Below are 22,440 nucleotides of genomic sequence, written 5' to 3'. Positions count from 1 at the left end.
GCTGGGCAGTGCCTGCCCCTGCTCCAGCCCCAGCCCCAGCCCCACTCCCTCCCTCGCTACAGAGGCCTACGAGAGCAGGTCTATTGGGGGGGGGGGGGGAACTGCAGCCCCCTGTAACAGGGAACACTAGCCCTGTCACCAGAAGTTAGGTCTGCCCCTTTAAGGCCAAAACTTTCTGGGCACAGAGTGCTGGTAAGGAAGGGGTTAAATGTTGAGCCTGGCCAGCCAGTCAGCTGACTGGAAGGGGCAGGCCAGGACTATAAAAACCCTGGGCAGAGCAGTCAGGGAGTGGTAGCTGAAGGGGAAGGAGTATTTCTCGCAGCTCTCTAGAGAGGCTTGGTGAGTGGTCCAAAGGCAGGAAGAGTGGAACTATGGAAACCCCGGAGAGATGGTAGCCGCAGCACAGCAAGGGCTGTAGCCGACAGTGGGGAGCCAAAGCATGAACCTTGCGAATGTAAGCTGACGTGCTGCTTTTCTTGATCACGTTTGCTGGTGGCAGTTATTACTCACGGACGGGACTAATTTTATTTTATTTTTTTCTTCTCTTTTTTGATCACTGAATAACAACCAGTGGTTTGGGTGAGGCTATTAGGAGAAGGAGAAGGCCTCATTTTTGGGGCCCACTTCAGAGTGGTGACCCTGGCACCAGTGAGGGTGTGACTTTTAGGGGGCACAGACCCCAGCATCAGTGGGGGCACAGGACTTTGGGGGGCACTGACCCGGGCGCCTGAAGGCGCGATCTTAAAAGGCCTGGTGCAGCTTTTGTTATGTTTTCTTTTTTTTCCTTTGGACTAGGAAAGTGTGAGGCTGTCCCCTAGCCTTGAATTTGCAACCCCCTGGCTGTGGGGCTGGTGGCCGTGCCTCTGGGCCAGCGGGGCCAGGCTTCAGATTGGAGTAGGAAAGGGGGCAACAAGCCTCAAGACACTGTAAAAGGCTAGAGCCTCGGAGTCAAACCCTTTTTGGTGGGTTTAGATGGGGAGGTCTAGCTAGAGAAAGACAGGGGTCAGGCCCATATAGGTAAAAGACCCCAACATACAAAATACAATAAGCAGACTCCCACTCATAAGAGCATCAACAAAATTTCCACCAAGATGTGGCAGATGAGTAGAGGGTGGGACATCAGAACTTCAAAGAAGACTCCAAGGCTGCCCCACATAAGGCATGGATTACCAGGGAAGATGGCGCTGGGGAGGGCGACCTTTTACACCCCCCAACTCCCCCTCCCAGTGCCACCACTGCCCACCCTGGTTGCAGCCTGGCTCAGCCCCCTGCCAGGAAGAGCCTGGCGCCAGGCACAACCTGCCCGCACCCTGCGCATAGATCCAGGGGCACCCCTCCCCCCACACCCTCCCGGGGTATGTGCACAGGCAGGAGCCACCCCCCCCGACTCTGCATCCCCTGGACAAGCCACTCGCGGCTCTGTACTGTGCTTTCCCTGGCTGTGCAATGCCTACACCAGCCCCACTCCCTGCCCCAGAAATATAAATAATGTAGCATTTGCAATAGGCCCACTGATGCCATAATAATCTTAACTGCCAAACTGTAATGTATGGAATATAACCATCAGCACATATCCACAGTTTTCTTCTACTGTTGTACTACAGCTGTTTTTAATTCCAGCAAAACCTTTTTCTTTTTTTTTAAAAGAATGCTCCAGCGCAAAGGGTGATGTTAGCCTGGTAATACTCATGTAGTGGTTAAGAATGGAAGGGAATTTGAAGCCTCAGTTGAACTTACCTGTAAGATCTTTTTCTCGAAACTGTATTATTGGGAGAACCATTGTGTCTGCGAGCTGTTTTGCCAGCTCAGTATGAAGAATGTTAAGCTAGAAGAGAGAAAGAAGTGACTTAAATTACAGTGCAAATTCAAGGAGCACTGAGGACTTGCTGTTGTAAGTTAGGAGCCATACATGTCAGTACATAGCAGTGCTTGTTTTGAGTACTATGAGCTAATGTGGCAGCCAGTATTCACATGTAACATAAAATAGAAATGCTTTAAACTTGGTTTGAGATGTAAACATTTCTCAACCAACCATTTTATTAGGCCAAATAATGCCAGGTCTGATGGTTACATAGTATTTCTGATACCAGATAGTGGAAATACCTCAGAGATCCAATGTCATTATCAATTAGCATTTTAAACATGTTTCCCTGATGTACTGTAGTTCAATGAAGTATTTGGGTTTTTTGGGTTTATTCAGATACAGCTATTTCTGATTTCATGCAGCTTCCCTTTAGAAGCTGAATATACCACTCTCCAGAGTATAATTCACAATGGCATGTCTACGTGAGATACTAACTACACAGTAGCCTAATAACCATGCACAGTAGTGTGCCAGGCTATGCTTATATGCTACTGCACCATAAGTATCACTAAAAACCCATGCACTGGTGCTACTGAGCAGTAGCACGAGTTGCTGCGCACTGATTTAGTACTTGGTGCATTTAATGAGTGTGTAGACATGCCCAATCAGTCACTGATATCCATGAGAAGCCTGCTACTGACTTAAATAGAAATTGAACCAGACCAGACTAAACGGCTTGAAAAGTTTCACTAACAAACTATATATCACAGGGATAAATACCCAGTATTTTCCCTGGACTGTGCTGTTTTAAACTTACTAAAGGAGAGACTTTGTATCAAACCATTTACCTCCTCACTATTGCTATGCAAACAGTTCAGCTGCCTTGGCAAACTACACCCACCTTGTCCAAATAAAACACTTTCTTGAACACCAGATCAGTTTAATTGTTCACATTTAGTTTGATGCCTATGAACAAGAGCTGTTTTTCAGATAGGTAGTGGTTTAATTCAATTTAAAAAAAAAATGTCATATTTCACTACTTGTTTTTGGGTAAGGAAGGGAAAGGAAGACTTTAGATAAGACTTGGACTTAAAAAAAAAAAAAAAAGCGTAGTTTGGTTCTTCAGTCATATTTCAATTCTTGCCTGATTTTCATAAGTGCTGAATATCCAGAATCTCGCACTGAATTGAATGGGTCCTACGTTCTTGGCTCATACAACACTGTCTATTTAATGAATGGGAATTTTGCTTGAGATGTGAGACAGCTGGTATTCTCTGATCACTGCTAATCATGTGGTTCATAATCATTTCACTGTTACCCTTATCTCCCCATCTATCTGTCATACCTGTCTGTCATCTCTCTTCTCATGCTTACATGCTTTTCTACATTGGAAATTGAGGGGGGAAGGAGTATCTACAGTATAACTTTGGTTTTCTCAGGAGAAACAGCCTTTCATCCATGCACAATAAGGCATTTGTGTGTGTGTGTGTGTGTGTGTGTGTGTATATATATATATATATATATATATATATATATATGTGTGTATATATATATATATATATATATATATATATATATATATGTATATATAAATTTTTTTTTTTTTTTTTTTTTTTTTCCTAGCAGATTTAGGTGCTTAACCTATACTGGAAAAAAAACTTTCTGGCCTTTACAAGTCAAGCAGAGAGCTCGTGACACAGAACGATAAAGTTGGAAGGGACCTGGAAAACCATCTAGTCCAAACCTGGCATAGATCAAGGTTCACTGTTCCTAAACCAGCCCAGACAGATAAACACCCAGCCTCTTTCTGAAAACCTCCAGTTTGAAAGAGATCCCACAACTAGGCAAATTGTTCTAAGTTATGGAACCTGATCTGCAGCTAAAGCCCCGACCTTACTACAAAACAAGTAAGTTATCATCATTTTTAGTACACTGATGAAGATATAGAGATGGATTATGGAGGAGCATTCCACATCACTACAAGTTGCAGAGCTGTAGGCCATGGGACAGCCACGTGGTACAGGGTACCAAGCAGCAAAATCCTCACAGTTGGTTTACTCAACGTGTTGGTGGCTGAGGATTTTGCCCTAATGCTTGCATGGTCTTTTTAGATGATTCAAAAGAGCATTTTAGTTCATGCGGACTGTATTAAGACAGTTGACCATTAATTCTAAGGCTTATTCTGAAGGGATTTTTTTATATAACTAAGCTCTTTGTCAGTACTCTACACCAGGGGTCAGCTACTTTACTGTAGAGCAGCGTGCTGGGTGCTTGCAACCTGATTAAACTGCTTAGAATGTCCTTAAATATCTATCTCAGTTCTAGCAAAAAGAGCAGATCAACCTGTGCTCACCAGGATACGTTTCAGAGTGCTGAAGCCTGGCAAAAAACTTCCAGGCTTAAGAACAGAAGTTTGACACACTGTGTTCCCACAGTATTGCAGGGTCAAAGTGTGCTCCTGGGAGGTTCCTATGCAGGGTGGCCCAGATTAGGCCCACATCCACACCCTTGTTCTTCCCATCAGGTCTGCAGAAGTGTGGAAGCAGACTGGAGGAGTTAAAGGTGGGTATAGAGTGGACATATTAGGATTCAATAATTTTATAGGGGTCTAGCTAACATGCATGAAACAAGGTTATGGAAGACAGTAGCACTTGTGACGGAAAAGCCACAGGCCTCACAAGAGAACAAAGTGAATTCACTGTTCAGACCACAAAAAGGAGGGGTTTTATTTATACACTGCACTCCAGAGAGAGAAGCAGTACTTTGTATTTATTCCGGGAGGGCTAGTCTTGTGACAATAAACGTTGCTCCTTTCAATTACGATCGGAGGAAACAGCCTAGCAGGAGCAAATCATTTCTTGGGCTAATACCAATTAAATCAAGAGAGTTAATCCAAATAATGAGTTTGGCCTTAATATTTTAGCTTTTACATCCAATTTTACTGTTCTGTCATGAGCACACCCCAATATAACCTTTGCCTTTTTCTTTTAATTGCAAAAGTGTAAAGTAAACTGGACAGGAATATGACATATTACTGACAGACCAAGCATTATCCCAGCAGAACCTGAAAGGACTGAGTGAGGTGGGAAGGAAGAAAAGGTACAGATCACCTTGGAAACATTAATATTTCATTGCTAGTGGGGCCACAAGTAGAAAAACTCCCATTACTTAGCAGCGACTTGTCGTGCCCAAAGAAGAAACACTAGACTTCGAACACAACACCCTATGCACGTAGCCTGATTTAAACTGATCCTCCTGCTGACACCCCACTGAGTTCTGTGCAATTTCAAGGCAATGACTATTTGAAACTTTATTAATTCTCCCTGGGAATTCTGGATATGGCCTGTGGAATACTAAAATGTAGTAACTCCTATGCCTTTTTATCAGAAAAATGAGGTTATAAACTATCACAGTCTAGCAGATAAAGGCCCCGTGTTGGTAGGTCTCTCCTGCATGATCAGCTCAGCCTTGCACTGAGACTGATGCATAGAAGGAAAGGACTTCAAAGGAGCACAGTGCTCCTGGCCCTCTGGTAATAACACAGACTGATGCATTCTTTTACCTGCACTCAACGTACTGTATAGAAAAGCAGAGCTCTGCCTACTACTCCACACTTTCTTTGGGGACTCCATGCCTCTGGATGGTAACAGGTTGGGAGCAGTGCTAGTCGCCCGAGTACAGGGGCTGCAACTCTCCCCAACTCATACAGGCCACAAAAATGCCATGGTGTTCATCACTCCTTCACCCCTCTCTCTGACATCGTGTGGTGTTAGAGTCCTGGTCCCCCTCTTAGATCTTATTTCTTTAGTACATCAATATCATCTGACACAGGCTAACTGTGTATCTAAGACTTTAAGTCACACTCCTGTCCCTTTATTATCTTATGTATTTTAATCAGCCTTTATTGGTATTCCCCTAGTACAACCCTCTAGTCTTCTTTAGTGGGTGTGGAGAACCAGGACTCTATGATCACTCTACAGATGGTTACACAAAGGGACCTTAGTAAGCAATAGCCAGAGGCAAAAAAGATAAAAGGACAGACAGAGCATGGGACTGTTTTACAGACTATATTTAGATTACCTCATCCACTACTTTTGAGAAATAATGAAGGCTGGATATCACTTCTTCATCTCCTTTACCCAGAGCAAAATTCTGAAAGTAAAAATGTAAATCACGGTCATACAGACTATGTGCAAGTTACTGGATATGTAAAAATAACATCATACTTTAGTATATGTTCTTTTTTTGTTCATTTAGACAAAAAAAAAAAATGTTAGACACATTTCAAAAGAATGCAGAACAAAACAGGCTGTGCTGCATCAGGCATGCCATTCTGGATGGGATTTTCAACAATCCCTAGCATGGACCTAACCATGCTTCAGTTGATATCTATAGGTAGTTGTAGTAATATTAACTAGGGCGGTGCGACCAGTGTAACCACCTTGGTCACTGACTTGCAGGAGGCAGGGTGAAAAATAACAGCTGCTGCCAGCAGTATATTGGGAACCAGAAGTCGCCACTACCTCTGCGCCCAGCCACGTCACTACACCGTTGGGTAGCTGTGCAGTTGGCTCCAATGGGAGCTAAGTTAGGCTAATGCTCAGCACTTCTGAAATCCCACTCCTTAAACAGGTCCATGCCTGTTTCTCAGGTGCAATCTAATCAGCAGAACGCAGAGATTCCTTACCCTTGCAGACACATTATTCAACATACCTGCTTTTCATATGCAAGAAGCTGCTTGGAAAGCTGTTGCGTGGCTAGACACATCTCATTCTACAGACAGGAAACAAGAGTTTAGTAGAGGTGATTAGAAAAAAATGGATCCAGGGTTACTGCTACAGCTACTTCACTATTTGCATTATGGTAGTAGTGAGAGGCCAAAGGCAGAACTAGGACTGTCCTGTGTTAGGGCCTGAACATAGCCTAAAGACATACCCTGCCTCAAAGCTCTCATAGTCTCTGGCCCCAGTTCTGCTGTAAGTCAAGCATGTGTCCAATCTGTGTATGCAAGTAGTTCCAAAGCATTACATCAGTCCATGGGAACAATAATCAGCTGGTGTGAATTAGGCCTTTTCTATGCACACATTTTGTAGGGATTTAGTTTTTTTGTTTTAATTTACATAGGTTTGTTTTAATTTATATAGGTAAACTAGTACAACCGTAAGCAAGGAGACAGTTGTACCAATATAACTATAGTGTTTTCAGACTAATAGAGCTGAATACAGTTGTGTATAAACCAGGTCTCAAAGTAGCCCCACATTGGCCAGTAGAACTATTACATTCATGAAGTTAAGTCCCAATCTGGTAGCCTGTTATGTATAAACTTGACTTTTACGTGAATTTTAAGAATATGGAAGAATAGCTGTGTTGCTGGTACATGGAGTACCTAGGAGGAAAGTATTTATTAGATTTATATTCCCCCTTCCTCCCCTGTTGAAAGAAGATTGAGTGACCAACAATAAAATACATAAGTTATAAAACAAAACTAAACATGTGGAAATGGCCACAACTTACTCTCAATGAAACCCTTCCCATGTGCAGAATTCAGTTGCCTCTAAACATGTCACAATATATCACCAGGGAAGGTTTGCAACTAGTAGGAAAGAAAGGAGGAACCAACTAATGGAATATATAGGTAAATTAATGAGGAGGACTGGGAAAATAGGCCTGAATCAGGTGAATCCATCAATATAAGCTAAACAACTGGTGAAGTCGTTGAATCGCCAGTTTTATATACACTAGACTAAGGCAAATATGAAGCAGCAACTGTGTTTATTGGTATTGGCTGAGATACCAGTAGATGACAATAATCAACATTGTAAAAACACCATTAGTTTGGCACCATGATCAGTTTCTGGACTGGCTCATGTTGCAGACACTTCCAGACATGGCATTTAAAATTGGACCACATTCTCCAGGACTTCTCTAAGTTACTGCTCTTTAGTCATAGGGATTTAGCCTAAAAACCTCCAGGTAATGAATTTTGTCTCTTCTGCCTATGCACAGCACCCAGCACAGTACGAATCTAAATATTTACAGGCTAACAATAATAATAATAGAAAGGTTTTGGCTGAAAGATGCTCTGACCTCATAGTGTGGCTGTGTAAGCTGTCCATAAATAGAAGATTTCAATACCAAATGGTACTGTGAATACTGTCTATTCAATCCCATGTTTCTATCCATATGGTGATGGTGCAAATAGGTAAGTCTGAGAGATCTGCCTGAAAGAACTTCCAGCCTCTCCCATTGCCCTGTGTTTTCCTTTGCATGTTGTATACCTATATGGGAGTGGCTAAGACAGGAGTAGGAGAGGCAGTAACTTCTGTTCTCTGTTAAAGAAGCAGATTTAATCTAGGGTTGGGGATTCAAGCAGTCAAACATTGTCAAATAATGGTCAAAGGTTTTCAGCATTAATTTATTAGAGTAGTAAAAAGAGAGAGGCTTTAATCTTCTCCACTGGCTACAACAGCGTCGGATTGGAGTCGCACTGAAAAACTGTGCCCAAGACATTCACCCTGGCTGTATGTATCCCTTTCCTTCCTGTATAAAGAAGTAATAGTCCTCTGAACTATTTAATTTGATTCTGAAGTCCATAGCTCTGTGTGTGTGTGTGTGTGTGTGTGCGTGCGCGCGCGCACACACAATATGCACACTCAGACTATATTTTTCATTTTTGAAAAAAACACAAAACCATAGGTAGTCTGCATAAGCCAAGACGAATCTCGCCATTGCCCTAATTCATGTGAATGGCCTAGGCAGAGGCAAATGCACCCTTAGAACAGGGGAGCCAAGACTATCTTGCCAGAGGCATTACCTGCCTATATAACCAGATTTTTGGCCTGAGAGAGAACCTAAGCCAGAGATTTTAGACATAAGTCTTCACAGGGGCCTCCATACCATTCTCACATGCTGCAATTAACCTTATCTCTTCTGTAGTCTCTTGTGGTCAAATCTGTGGTTGGGCCACAAGTGCTCAGCCATAAAAGGATGAAGAGCCAAATTTTGAACAATGAATTGCTACAATGCAGGGATAAGGTAGAAGCTTACTGTCCTAATTCTAGCCCTCTTAAAGCATCCTGGAAGTGTCTTTCCTAGGCCAGAAGTATCAAAAATACAGCCTGTGGAGCCATTTGATCCGGCCCACAGGTCACCGAGCCAACCCCATTTGTCAGCCGTGGCAAGCAGCACAGTGAGTTCACTAGGGCACCACATGCAGCCTGCATGTTGAAAATCCCATCCCAAACTCCCTATGCAATGTGCAATGACAGGCTGCTGTGGGCAGCACACACCCCCTGCCAGCCTCATGGGCTATGTGCAGGACTGGTGTGAGCTACATGCAGCCAGCAGGATTAGACCAGCTGCACATGCAGCACAAAAGGCCAGCACAGAGTGCACAGGGGTTGGCACATGCAGTACAGGGCTGGACCCAGTGTCATTGCTGCTCCACAGTAGGTTGGTCCCAGTCTGGCCTGCAGACTGGTTTTGGGACATTTATCCGTCCCATGGGGCGAGATGAGTTTGACACCCCTGCCCTAGGCTGTGAGTGCAAAGAGGTGTTACAAAGTATAACCAAATGTTCAATGCTATTGTTAATCTGCATCAAATTTCTAACCAGGCAGTAGCAGCCATATATTGACTCTAAGCAGATTTTTGGGTGCTAAGTAGGACTAGAAAGAACAAGTAGAGAGAGAACTGGGCATGAAATTTACCCCTGGGCTTCAGGCCAAAAAATGTCCTACACACCACTGAAATCCCATATAAGCCAATAGGTGATATGTTTAATGGTGCGCTGGCCCAGGGCTGGCTCTCTGTACTAGGGTCATTGTCACCCTGTCAAGATACAACGTACATTATTTTTGCAGCATGTATGTAAAGTCCCTGTGGGATTACTAATGCTACATTCTTCCTCAACACCTGCCAGACTGTAGCCCTATTACTGGAATGAAGTTTTCATTATGTCATTTCCAGAATAGAAAATGGAAAACACTATCAATCAATTCAAATTAAGCCAACAAATTTAAATACAACCATATTACATAAGGAACACAAAGTAGGCTAAGTGTTTTGCTTATGTGGTGGTAACAAGACTTACTTAAGGAAACTTTATTTGAGAAATTTTGGCTTAATCCTCCTCTAATTTGTTCTCTATCAGCTTTCCTTCTTGATTCTAGTTTGTTCCCTCTGTTGCCACCACCATTAATCAGCTGGAGGGTTTAAAAGCTATTATTTGTGTTACCCAAATTTCCAAATCTGTTAAACCCTGGGAATCCATTCTACCAGTTATTAATGTAATTCCACACATTATCCCACAGAATAGGGCAACACACATTTCTATTATTCTTACTAGGCTGAAAATAATGTTCCAATTAAGCTGAAGAACAATGTTGTGTATATATTTATAAGCATCTGTACATAAATGTATTTTTTAACATCAAATAATAACACAACATGAGAAAAATCAAATGGAAAACAGTGGAGCAAAGCAAAATGAAAGCTATTCAAAATGTATCCAGCTGTTCAAATTAATCTCATACAGTATCCCACAGCTCCTTCTGAAATTTCTGAGTTAATCAAGCTCTTCTGTAGTGGGAGAGATAGTAATGAAAGACTGTTAACTAAAACCTATTCAAAATGTGACCAGCTTGGTAAATCTAAGTGATGAAAACAACTGATCAGTGTGGCAGTAGAACTACCACCATGAAAAATGCAGTTTTATTAGCATATTTTTGAAGCGGGGGAGGAGGGAGGAAGAAATCACCAACCCCCCCCCCCCCCCCCCCAAAAAAAAAAAACTTTATTAGGAAGAAGAAAGACTTGGTTAGAAATCAGTACTAATTAACCAATGATGAGCAAGGATGACTTGTTGCAATTATTTTTTTTAAACTTATCTGACAAGTGCTCAGAGTAGTAACAAAAACTTGCCAGAGATGTACCAGCATCAGGTTACATGGATGTACTAAAGGAGATAATAACTTGCCTCTAACAGCTATGTCTATCAAACACATATGTCATGAGTTATACAAGGAATTATCTGTTTCAACATTTTGGTCAGCTCTGGCCCAGATCCTGCTTCTGTTCAGGACAGTAGCAAAATTCCCATCCTCAAATCTTTGGATCTAGTGTCAAACTATCAATATCATATACTTTGGCTTAGGCTTGCTCTTTATCATTATCTTTCATGCATGTGGCTATTAATCTGATCATGCAAGAGTAGGATGTTACTGTCTTCAGTTCATAATGAAAATCCAACAATGCTGACTATTTTTGAAGTAGTTGATCACTGAACATGCCTTGAGCAATGGTTGTAATAAATGACCTTTTGGCTAGGGACAGAAATTACACACAAACCAGTGTAAGGGATCAAACACCGGTTCAGATCTGTAACAAAACAGAAGTTCAGTACATATAAACCACTTTCAAAATGGCTGAAACCAGTTTAAAATAAACCAGTAGTATGAGACTTGACTGATTTAGGTTAAATCAGCTTATTGAACTTCTGTCTCAGATCCCCTCCAGATTCAAGTTAACTGCCGATCCCCAAGCATCCCAGGATGCTTTGCACCTTCCCTGAAAACCACCCCTCGCAGGGTGGGTGGGCTAGGTTTGGCCCAAACTGTCTGCTCCACCCCCACCCCCTTGGCCTGGGCCTGGGCCACTGCAGGCACGTGGCTGCATTTCTAAAATCAAAAGTGACTATTTGTTCACTTGCTTACTGGTTCAATCTACCCAGCTTAGACTCACCTGCGAAGATTTAATTGATTCAGCCTCTGGCTTTTTGACTGACTGTACTTAGTCTTTGAAGCTTCTTCTAGCCCTGGTTTTTCTATGATTTTATCAAAGCCTGTTCCTTCTAAATAAATCCTAGTGTCAAAACATCCATGTCAGATATAGTTTAAATGAGTGTGGTACCCTTAATTATTCAATAGTGGATATTTATTATTGTCTGCCAGGTTCCAGGTAAGAGGTCATTTTAAGGATTAAACTGAGCTGTACAATTATTGTGAAAGGCAAAGATACATCTTCTCTTTGCATCCAATCCACATGATAAATCTCTCAGCTACGTTTCTGTGCTGGCTAAAGCCAATGTTTTTAACACTGTACATGAGCAAGCATGAAAAGATGCACCATGGCTTCATCTGTCAGTGGAGACAAAAACTGCTGTGTATGCAATGGTGTGAAATAAGGTTTTAATTGGTACATGTTTTGGATAGCTAACCTGCTCACAAATGAAGAGAGGAAGGATAGGTCACTGGGGGAAGTTGTCCATAAGAGATTTATGGACTGTCCTCCCTCTGGGAACATGAAGGTATCCAATCTCATTACCATGCTCAGTTAACGTGCATGTCTTTCACAGTTCGGTTAATAAGTAATCAGCAATCTGGAAAATACGACGAGTCTGAGGGTTTAAGCTTACAGCCAGAATGCTGCAGAAATTAAAAAAAATAGTGCAGGGAGGTGCTGAGCCACTTCAGATCCCAGTAGATTGGGATTGCTCAGCATCTTGGAGGATCAAGCCATTCGCTAGCTTTCCTTGTGTAGCTAATGCAGAATGATGTATTCAGTTCCTCACAAATGATAAATGCCTCAGCGAAGAATCATCTAATAGGTCAAGAAAGAGCAACAGTTGAGGTTTTCCTGTAAGACAGTGGCAGAAGCTACAGCAGGATTCTTGTTTAGCAGAGAATCAAGCTTTCCAATTTCCTGCAAACCTCTCCGCAAGATGGCTAGTACATTTACTGTTCTAAGTAGTTAGCAGAATGTGGAAATTTGAGTACGCGGACTATAAGCTTAGAGAGTGACAATTTCTAAAGCTCCCTAGCTGCATTTAAATGGAGTCCCATGTCTTAGTCAATATGCTACTCATCATCCACTGTTTACTCATGTTAATAACAGGTGGAGAATGTCAGGCAGAGCGCCTCTCCTGTAAGTGATGCAAACTTGCAATTAACATGGTAATATAAATGTAGGTGCTGCTTCATAAAATCGGCTACACCAGTTCTGGTTTACAGAACATCTCCTCTGTAGCCAACTGGTTCTATGAGAAAAGCAACTTAAAAAACAAATATTTGCCCTTATGGTTGCAGATGAAAGCTTGAAAATGTGATCCATGTGATAGAGGATGTGTGGAGAAAAGCAAATAAAGACAACACTGTTGTTCTTAGTCCTCATAATCCATTTGATGTTGAGTAGCCAAATGTATGATTTTTGGACTTGTGGTTGACATAACAGGCATTTCTGGTGCCTTATATAGTTCTGATAATCAGGGACCCTGCCACCGGTTAAAATTCTGTAGTTAAAATAACTGAAGACAAATTGTTCCACTTTTTACAAAGCTGTTACCTAAAATAAAAACATCCACATCAGGGAAATACTTCTCCTTGCGTGCCATTCAGACTATCTCTGGTAACTATGGATAGACTGTGACTGGCAGCTGCCACTTAAATGAGTGTTTTGTGCACTAATGTGACTAGAGACCTGTCTTTATGTGGATCTCTCTACATGAGGCTCAGCATTGCGCCCATTCAGCATGGCCAATGCTTGTGACTGAATCACGAGTCTTCTACCATTTCATGCTTTATTAAAGCTCTAACTCCTAGAAATAAGTCAACACATGAACATCTCAGCTTTCCTTTTTTTTTTTTTTTTCAGTATAATTTAATGTAATTTCCCCATACAATTCTGGAGCATATCTTATGCCTCAGGTACACCCAGAAGACTCAAATTTCAGAATTCTAGTAAAAAGAAACTTAGATGTCTTATTTTAAATAGCTCTCGGGATTGCTAGAGCAGTCTCATGATTTTGAAGAACCTACTCCCTGGGGTTGGAGACACCCAGTACAGGTTAATCTTTTGATTTCCAAGTTTGAGAGCTCCATCCCTATTTATAGCTATGCAAACATTACTGGAAAGTAGATAAGGAGATTCTGCCCTTAGCATACAGACAGGAAAACTAAAACAGAGTGTGGAAGTGACTTGCTTAAGACAAGTGAGTGGAAAAAGCAGGATCAGACCTTAGGACCATAAACCTCCCTACTTTTCTGCTCATTCTACTAGATCACATTCATTTTTCAAATGTAACAGGACTGCTAGCATTTCCTGGTAGGTCTTTGGTGAGGCACATCCTAATGAAACAGCAAAAAGACATAGGGTCTTAACATGTGAATGTGAAAAACAGTTTCAATAAAGATTACGCACCTTATTATTTGGACTTTTTATAACTATACATTCATCTTTTATTATGAATTCTTTCAGAGTTATTACTGACAGAAGCTACTACATGCTAGCAATTCATGAACTGCTCTTTAACATCATGTTCTTTGTAATTAAAGTACATTTTCTTGCAACTTAGCATTTCCCTTCCACATCTAGAGAAGTGACCAGTACTAATTTTTGCAACATGAGGTCTGTAGCTTAAGAGGGAAAGGTCAAGTCGGACAGAAAGGGCACTATATTGTGAGTTGTTTTTTTTTAAGAGTGTCTCTTTAAAAGCCTAGGCTGACATTTTCAAAGCCTGATTCCCATTACTTTCAACAATGTCAGTTGCTCTACGCAGCTTTCCAATTATCAGCTACAATATGTTATTTTTCCATATAGATTTTTTTCCCCCCCATCCAAATCTGTCTATATAAATCTTGCATCTATAAACTTAGTTATTCCTTTACCACACCCCCACCCATAAAATAATATACTGACCTTTTGTAAACAGAAAGTTTTCTTTGATTTGGTTCAGGTCAGGTGCCCAAGTATCAACAGTGAGCACTTAAGCCCAGAACAATAAATGCAATAAACAGCAAATGCAAGAAGTGTTTGAGGAGGAAGTAGCTCAGAAAAAAGGGGGAAATTGAGCTGGAGATTCAGGAGCATGGCAAACCATAAAAAGGAGAATGGAGAGTGCAGGAAGAAGAAAGGGGAAATATCAAAGGCTGTGGGGAGAAGTGGAAAAGACAGGAAATGGGGAAGGAAGAAAAAAGCCAAGCAAAGAAAAGCATCTCGCCAGTGACAGCAATTCTTACAAGTTGCAGGCCAGAACTACTGCTTCCTAAAAAAACAATTTGGGCATCAGGAAATGGGAGGAACACCCAGTGTGTGTGTGTTTGGCATCTTCATAGCATTTGTTCAGTTCAAATAACCGAAAGATGTTTATGCCCTTGTCTTCTTCTCCCGTCCTGCCCCTAACAGCTCTTCCCTTTATATGATCAGACTCGCACTATACAAGCATTCCCCTCTGTTTGGAACTAACTCCCTCTTCTCATCCGTCTATGCTCTTGTCTTTCTTAAAACCCAGTTCTTTTGCAAAGCCGCCTGACCCCGTTTTGTTTAATTGATGACGTTGCTTCAGCTGCCCACTAAGCTGGCTATCGTATTACTTCTTAAATATCTGAGTTGCCCTGCAAGCTCCTATTTTGTACAGGACCACACACAGTCAACAGCATTAACACTGGTCTTCCCAGTTGTAGGCAACTAGATCCTAAAAGGGCAGCTTCTACATTCAAGCTGTGATAATCAATCAGCCTCCTTAAAGACCAGTCCTTTCAAAGAGACACACTAAGGGCTTGATTCTCCATTTCCCCAAACTGGGCTTTACAGCTGTGTAAATCCACTGCCTACGATAATTTGCATTGACAGGAATCAATCATTCCATTTTCCAGCAAAAGGCCACCCAATCTGAGGGCCTCCATGCGCTCTATGATCTGCCTCACTGGATTATAAGAATCAAAGAGCTTTCTTATTTTATAGCATTGGGAATTGGGTGCCTAACCTACCTAGGTGCTTTTGACTATATCACTAGGCACCCATCTACTTTTTTAGGTCTCCACATACTTTGGAAAGTCTGATTCATAGGCACTAAGTCTTAAGTCCATGGGACTTGGCATAGTATTTTCAAAAGCACTGAACTGACTTACCAGCCCAAGGCCCATTTTCAAAAGGATGTAGGTATTAATTCAACATGTTACTATATGTATGTACATATAAGCTACCAAGAGTGAAAATGTTGGTATCGCCCTATATATAAGGGTAAGAAGATACCATGGCTCTTATTTTATTTTTTGAAAGGCTATTTTTAAAGAATCTTTTTCTGAAGAGATAGCAAAACAGCAAATTAAGAAGGAGTGCTCAACATTAAAAAGTCTGATTCCCGTTCTCCCCGCCCCCAATCCCGCCTCGCCAAAGTGCATAGTACTAACTCTCACACAAGTCAAAGTGAAGTACAGGTAGTCAGACACCTTAGAAATAAAACTATCTATTAGAAGTGTGATAAGAGCTTACCTTCTACCCCCCCCACATCCCTCATCAAACAAAATCAACACAAATGAAAGATTACCTGGGCCCCATAGACCCGCTGCATTGCTTGAAGCAACTGGTTTGTATATTCTGTAAGGGTTCCGGCATCTTCTTCAAATACGCTAAGCAAGGAGCGAGTCTTTAATAAAAGAACAAAAAGCAAAAGTATTACTCCCAAATGGAAATACAGTACCAAACCCCCTTCCCCCGCAAAAAAATCAAACATTTAATTAAAGAAACTGCAGAAAAACAAACCAAACAGTAACATTTTTTAAATATATAAGGCTCTTTCTGTCCAATGATCTAAAAAAATATCTCACTTGAACATGCTAATGTGATGAGTAAACTAGGGCACAAAGAAGTGAAGTGACAAGTACTTAATAGAGCAGAGCCCTGACTACTATGCTCTAACTAGCATATCCTTCTTCCAACACAGTCAGAAATTTAAAAAATCCTGAAAATCTACTTGGTGATTACAGTAATCAAACTCAAGCCAAGGACTCCTGATCAAACATTATCACTAGCTGTATCTCTCTACCATCATAAGCAATCTTATTAAAAGAGGTGTTTTTCATTCATTATCTTCCATTATTCTATTTCAGGAGGCTTTGGCTAAGCCAGAGCCTCACAGACAGTGCACTTCCTTCACTCTGATCTACTACTTCATTCTTGTGACCAAATGAGCAGAGAGGGAAAGAATAATTTGTATTATTTTGGACAAATACAGCCACTTGGCAATTTCACGGAAACAGGCCAGGGACAACAGAAATGCTGCTGCCTTGTTTTGTGGGTTGGGGAAAAACAAGTCCCCAGACTGGGTCAGACAAATGAATTTCCTGGATCAGGACAGGAAAAGAAAAGGGCAATGAAGTGTGAGGCTGTCACTAAAATAGTGTCCCTTGAACAAAGTCACCATGTATGCTGCTATTCTCAACAGTCTTGAGTCTGGGAAATCCAATCTGGGTGCATCTACATGAGATGCTTAATGCACAATAGCCTAATAACACTGCACAAAAACCATGCTCGTACACTACTGCGCAGTAAGTGTCACAAAAAAAGTTTGCCGGTGCTACTGCACAGTAAATGTAGTTACTGTGCATTTAGTTTGTACTTCATTAAGCAAGTACTAAAGTAAATGTGCAGTAACTACTGTGCATTAATGAATATGTAGACATGCCCTCTGCGTACTAATCAGAGTAGTTTATTAAGGAAATTAGTCTTAGGGAAATAGTCAGAAGTGTCACTTTTGGGAAGATGTACCTTTGTTCTGGCCTTCTTTGCAGATTTCCCAGCAGAGAGTTTATATTCATTCTAAGAGCTTTAAACCACTCACCTAAGAGCCTTCAGAGTAAGGCAAAACGTTCTTTTCATCTGTGCTGAGAAGTTTATATCTAAGGTGCAAAGGAATGCTGTGTAGTGGTTAAAGCAGATGAGTGGGAATCTGGACTTGCGTTCTGCTCTAGATTTTTGCATTGCTGCTCTGGCTCCCTTCTAAGTAAATCAGCCTCTAAACACTCCAGTTTACTGATGTACTAAAAGGGCATAATATCCTAGAGACACTGTGGGGGATGCTTCATTTTTGGAAAGGACTCGGCACATCCTAGGACAAAAAGAGCTTTACTACTACAAAGAGCTCCTTTTCTTAAAATACCACCTACAAATCAAAAAGGGAGAGAAGGGTGCGTCTACTGAGAAAGCCATGCTAATGTGCAATAGAATTAGTCTACTGTGCATTAGGGTTGCATAAAAGATGTGTGTAGTAGCACCTGTTATTACAGGTACTAAACTTAGCCTGATCCTGCCCAGAACTCCCAGTCAATGGGAATACCATGTTCTGAGTTACTAGAGTTCGGCTCCTATTCTGAATTTTAATTAGTTAAAAACTTGTTAATTTGCAAACAGTCTGGATTTTGGCAGTCACAATCAGAAGCAATAGTTTGGTTATTTTAACACTTCCATTACCCAAAATCCATCTTTCCCTCATCTAACTTTTTAATAACCTTACACTATACCATGACAAAAGACTGGTTCTGTGGGATGGAATAAACAATGGAGGATTACAGAATGAAGCAAGGGAATCATGTGAAAGAAACAAGCAAGAAAATTTACAGGCCAAGATTTTAAATGATGGGTGCTTTAAGGTAGGTTCCTAAGTGTATATTTGTGCACATAAGGATAGTTTTTTCAGAGGAACTAATTACAGTTTGATGCCTAAACCCTACTGGATTTCCCATAAGCTCTATGGAAAATACTAGTTTTGCTTAGCGAGATGCCAAAAATGGATTTGGATACTTATCTTTGTGCAACCATTTAAAAAAAAAATCTTGTTTTTGGTATTACTTTATTAACAAATAATAAACCCCATAAATGGTTCAAGCAGTATGGGATGTTATAGTTGAAAACTTGTATTATATGTTTCTTTTTAAAACACTGTTTGAAACCAATATTGCTAAATATGTATGTATGTTTATATTTTTAGTTATTGCTGTTATGATAATTTCTTCAAGAGCAGATTATGCTGGAGAAATGAACCAGTAATCCAAACATAAGAATTTAACATTTTTTCAGGTATCATCAATCATACTACTACCACCCTTGCTGTTGGAAATGTCAAGCCAAATCTTGCCTTCACGTAAGGAATTCCACTGCTTTTCAGCATGGCTATTTGAATTTACCTCCTTATTTGCCATTAACAACTTTAAACAGACCACATTCATTCTGGACTCTTTTTATACTGCGCTGGACAACAAATCAAGATCTAAATATTGTATTTTTATTAAACATGAGAGAGAGAAAGAGAGAAAGAGTGAGCTTTCTTGAGTCTGATAAATAATTTAGGCCTAATTCTCCGCTGTCTTTTATGCTATCCAAAAGAAAGTGCTTTCACATTCATTTTATTCTCCTTTTGGACTGGTGATAGTGACTGACACAGTACAGCGCAACAGAAAATGGGGCCCACTTTGCACTAGGGTAAATGATAACATAGGCTCTTCCAGACAGGAGCTGTCTTTTTTGTTTTAAGGCTGTACAGAACCTAGAATAATTAAATACCAATACATCACAGTGCCTCCTAGTACACCACATTATCATTATCACTGTTGTAAATAATGATGATGATGATGATAATTACTTCCAGTGGAGAATCAAGGTCTCAAAAGTTACTACATGAAAACCGTATTTAATGTATGAATTAAACATCTCTGGAACACAGAATGATTACGCAAAATATGTTTTCCAAAAACCTATAGAATTAGAGCAATAAATGATTTTAAAAATCTGGTCGTGTGTCGGTGTGTATACAACTTTTTTACTTTTCCAGTATTTCCAACCATTGCCATAAGATGCTGATTGAGCAGGCAAAATAGTTTGTTTGTTTATTATGAGTATAAAGTTTTTCAAAATTAATGTTTGCACTGAGTTCTGGAGATGTTAACCCCATAAATGCTAAGTATTATCAATAATAATGCTAAACTAGTTCAGAAAAGGGCGTGATGCTCCCCATAGGAAGAAGGCACTGATTCCTTCCAAGGCCAATTTCACTCCTCCCAGGATGAAAATTCAGGTGTAACCTCATTCCAGGACAAGATGATTTGGAGGGTTGCTGGGTGGGGTGAAGGTAAATGCAGCTCAGCAGGTACATCCTAGTAAGGCTTTTCCTTACCACATGTTTGGACCTTTGCTCCACTCCTAATTCCCACTCACCCCTGTGCTCCCTTCTTTCTGCCCCACAATGTCACTTTCCCTTCTTTTCCCCTCCATCCCTCAATGGAGTTCCTGCTCTCTCATCTCCAGCTGCATGCTCCTCTGTTCTCTCAAAAGCTTTCCCTATTCCTCCCTCCCCACCCATAGACCATTCCCCTTTCTCACCCGGCTCTCCCTGCCCTGCCCTCTGGCTTTGTCCCTTTTTTCTTCCAGCTCTTGGATCTCCCCCTCTCCACTGTCCTCTCCCCTCCATTAAGGAGCCTTTCTAGGGCCCATGGTTCACTTTTCCTAGTAGGCACGCAGCACCAGTTGCAGGTGGCCTAGACGGGTGATCAGCGTCAAGGGCTGTTTGGCAACCTTATTTTTCTCAGATCAACTCTACCGCTGGGAGAGAGTCAATACAGGGCGTGAAGCACAACATGCCCTACCTTGGATCTGGGAAAGAAGCATAAGCCAGCGCCCCGCCAGTGTCAGTTTTACAACCTGCTGTATTCTCCCCCAGATTTGCAAACCCTGCTGCAGTCTCTGACCATGCTGGTCAGATGAGTTTGAGATATCAATAGTGGGCTGGCAGCGTGCCCCTGCAGCTCGAGCACCATCCAGCTCTGCACACACCACCTGGCAGGTCTCATAAGCCCTTCCTCCTGTGGCAGCCAGCACACACCCAAGCCCAGGCACAACAAGAAGGCTGTTTGACAGGGAAGGAGAGAGGGCACCTTGCTCTCAGTGCCCAGCAGCCACCACCCTGCCCCCTGCGTCCTCCCATCTGGCTTTTGAGGGGGGCCGACTCCCTCCTCACCCCCATGCCCATGGGCATGTCCTAATACACCCCTTGCCTTTGGTTTTCACATATGGGTTCAAAGACAGCATCCCTATGCACAAAAAAAGTCTGGGGTGTATTCAATAAAAATTAACCCAGAAGAACCTGGACACCTGAGCCTGGAATGGGCAGTTGCAGCAACCTGCTTCTAAGACACCTCCCACGGGAGCAAAGCACCCCCATCAGGGCCGCAGCTCGGGGGGGTGGGGAGGGTACCCCAGGCGCCCGGCCCTAACCCCTGCTTGGTGCCAATCTCTCTGCGGGCACTAAGGACCAAGCCCCAGGTTTCCCCCCACCCCACCCCCCCCCGCTCAGGCCTGCCAAGCGAAGGGGCTCCTCTGTGCGTCACAGGTACGTCACAGTAGGTAGCAGAGGGCTGCCAGGTACGTCACAATGGAGCGCGGAGCCGAACGTTCGGCCGGGCCGGGCCGCCCCGCGCTGCCCCTGCACTGGGACGGGGACAGGCCCGGGGGCGGCCGGTACCTGCGGGCTGTCTTGCAAAGCCTCTTCCAGCAGGAGCTTGTCGACGGCGGGCATGTCGGCTGGGCGAGATGCGCTCGGCTGCAGCGACTCCCCCCCACCCCGTACCCAAGAAACTAGAGAGGGGGCAGGAGCGGGGGAATCAGGGCGGGCGGCTGCTGCCCCAGCCCCACTCCTCCCAGTTCCTGTCTCCAGAAGGAAGCGAGTCACCGGGCAGGCTGACAGCGGGATGGGGCAGGGCGCAGGAAACGCGGCCGCGGAGGACTTCCTGCCCGCCCAGCCGCCTTCCCTCCTTCTGCCAGGCGGCACCCCGCTGTGTGGCACAAGGAGGGGGCACGAGACACCCCTCTAATCGAAAGGTAGCCCTGCAGGGCCTCTGGGATGCCAGGGAAGCCCTTGACAGGGACCTCAAATGAAATCCCTGGCAAAAGAAGCCAAGTTGTGGTATTTTGTGAAGTACTAGCTGACCATCTTTATTACTGCAGAAGCTTTCTATGCAGGCAAAAGAAATGCAGAACCCGGTTCTGAATTAAGGGACTGGTACAGAGTTCAGCTCCTCTCTCCCTGCGCCTCTGAATAGGCTCAGTAGGGCCTTGGCACCTGCCGAAGGCAGATGGCACTTTAATGGGGAATATCCACCGCTTCCTTGAGGGGAAGAACTCCTTCGCTCCAGAAAGAAGCCGTCCCCCAGATTTCACCAGCCCCAGAAAGGCACAAGTCAGGGAAGGGAAGGGTGGCATCACCATGCCCCTCTGCTTTTGCAGGCAGCAAGTGACTTAGTCAGACACTCTGACAGGCCTCGCAGAAAGAGGGTTTTCTGTAGCCAGGGAAGCGACAAAGAGAGGGTTTTCTATAGCAGGAGAAGGGGCAAAGAGTGTTTTCTATATATGGGAAGAGGCAGGGGGAGGAGACGCAAAGAGAAAAGGGGGTTGCCAAATTTATGGAGAATGCAGATAACTGGGACAAGCCTGAGTGACCTCCCTCAAAAGTGATTGATGGGCATTGTTCCTGCATTGTCAGACACATTAAAAGCACCACGAACATTAAGCTAACATGTTCTAGCTCATCCAGCGTTCATTGTTTTTAGAGACTTGTTAGAACATTAATATCTCTGTCCCTTTCTTTGTGTACATCAGCAGTCTTTCCCTCCAGATAAGCATAAATTTGGCAACCCCCTTTTTTCTTTACCTCTCTTAGCAGCGCCTCCTCCCCCTGCCCCTTCCCTGATATAGAAAACACTCTCTTTTCCCCTTCCCCCTAGCCTAACTCCTGCATTCTTGTTGATAAGCAAAAAGCACTAATGGAAATGAGAGGGACGTGGTTCCCTAATTTTTTATTGTTCAAGATATAT

At 42.7% G+C, this 22,440-nt stretch overlaps 1 protein-coding gene and 1 long non-coding RNA gene across 5 annotated transcripts in view; one reads left to right on the top strand and one right to left on the bottom strand.

Moving 5' to 3' along the window:
• APPL2 (adaptor protein, phosphotyrosine interacting with PH domain and leucine zipper 2) overlaps nt 1-21,284 on the bottom strand; it is a 50,050-nt gene extending 28,766 nt beyond the window's left edge. For 2 of the 3 annotated variants that reach the window (XM_006271650.4, XM_019489300.2), the window contains exons 1-5: nt 21,093-21,283; nt 16,128-16,226; nt 6,518-6,577; nt 5,885-5,956; nt 1,738-1,825 (exon numbers count right to left, since the gene is read on the bottom strand). In XM_006271650.4, coding sequence (XP_006271712.1) covers nt 1,738-1,825; nt 5,885-5,956; nt 6,518-6,577; nt 16,128-16,226; nt 21,093-21,146 — 373 coding nt within the window. In that variant the 5' untranslated portion in view covers nt 21,147-21,283. Of the gene's footprint in view, nt 1-1,737; nt 1,826-5,884; nt 5,957-6,517; nt 6,578-16,127; nt 16,227-21,092 lie in introns of all 3 variants that reach the window. The other variant, XM_019489301.2, reaches the window with a different exon arrangement.
• On the top strand, nt 259-19,363 carry LOC132250142 (uncharacterized). Of its 2 annotated transcripts, none has more exons than XR_009461740.1 (3): nt 259-454; nt 3,431-3,711; nt 18,656-19,363. It is a non-coding gene; the product is annotated as an uncharacterized LOC132250142 (long non-coding RNA). The 2 variants fall into 2 exon arrangements; XR_009461739.1 differs by having other exon boundaries at nt 3,428-3,711.
• Nucleotides 21,285-22,440: the final 1,156 nt, after the last annotated feature.

Source organism: Alligator mississippiensis, chromosome 4 (assembly GCF_030867095.1).
Source record: "Alligator mississippiensis isolate rAllMis1 chromosome 4, rAllMis1, whole genome shotgun sequence".
In the NCBI taxonomy this organism is placed as follows: Eukaryota; Metazoa; Chordata; order Crocodylia; family Alligatoridae; genus Alligator; species Alligator mississippiensis.
The sequence above is the reverse complement of the archived record's forward strand: the minus strand, read 5'-3'. Positions and strand labels throughout refer to the sequence as shown.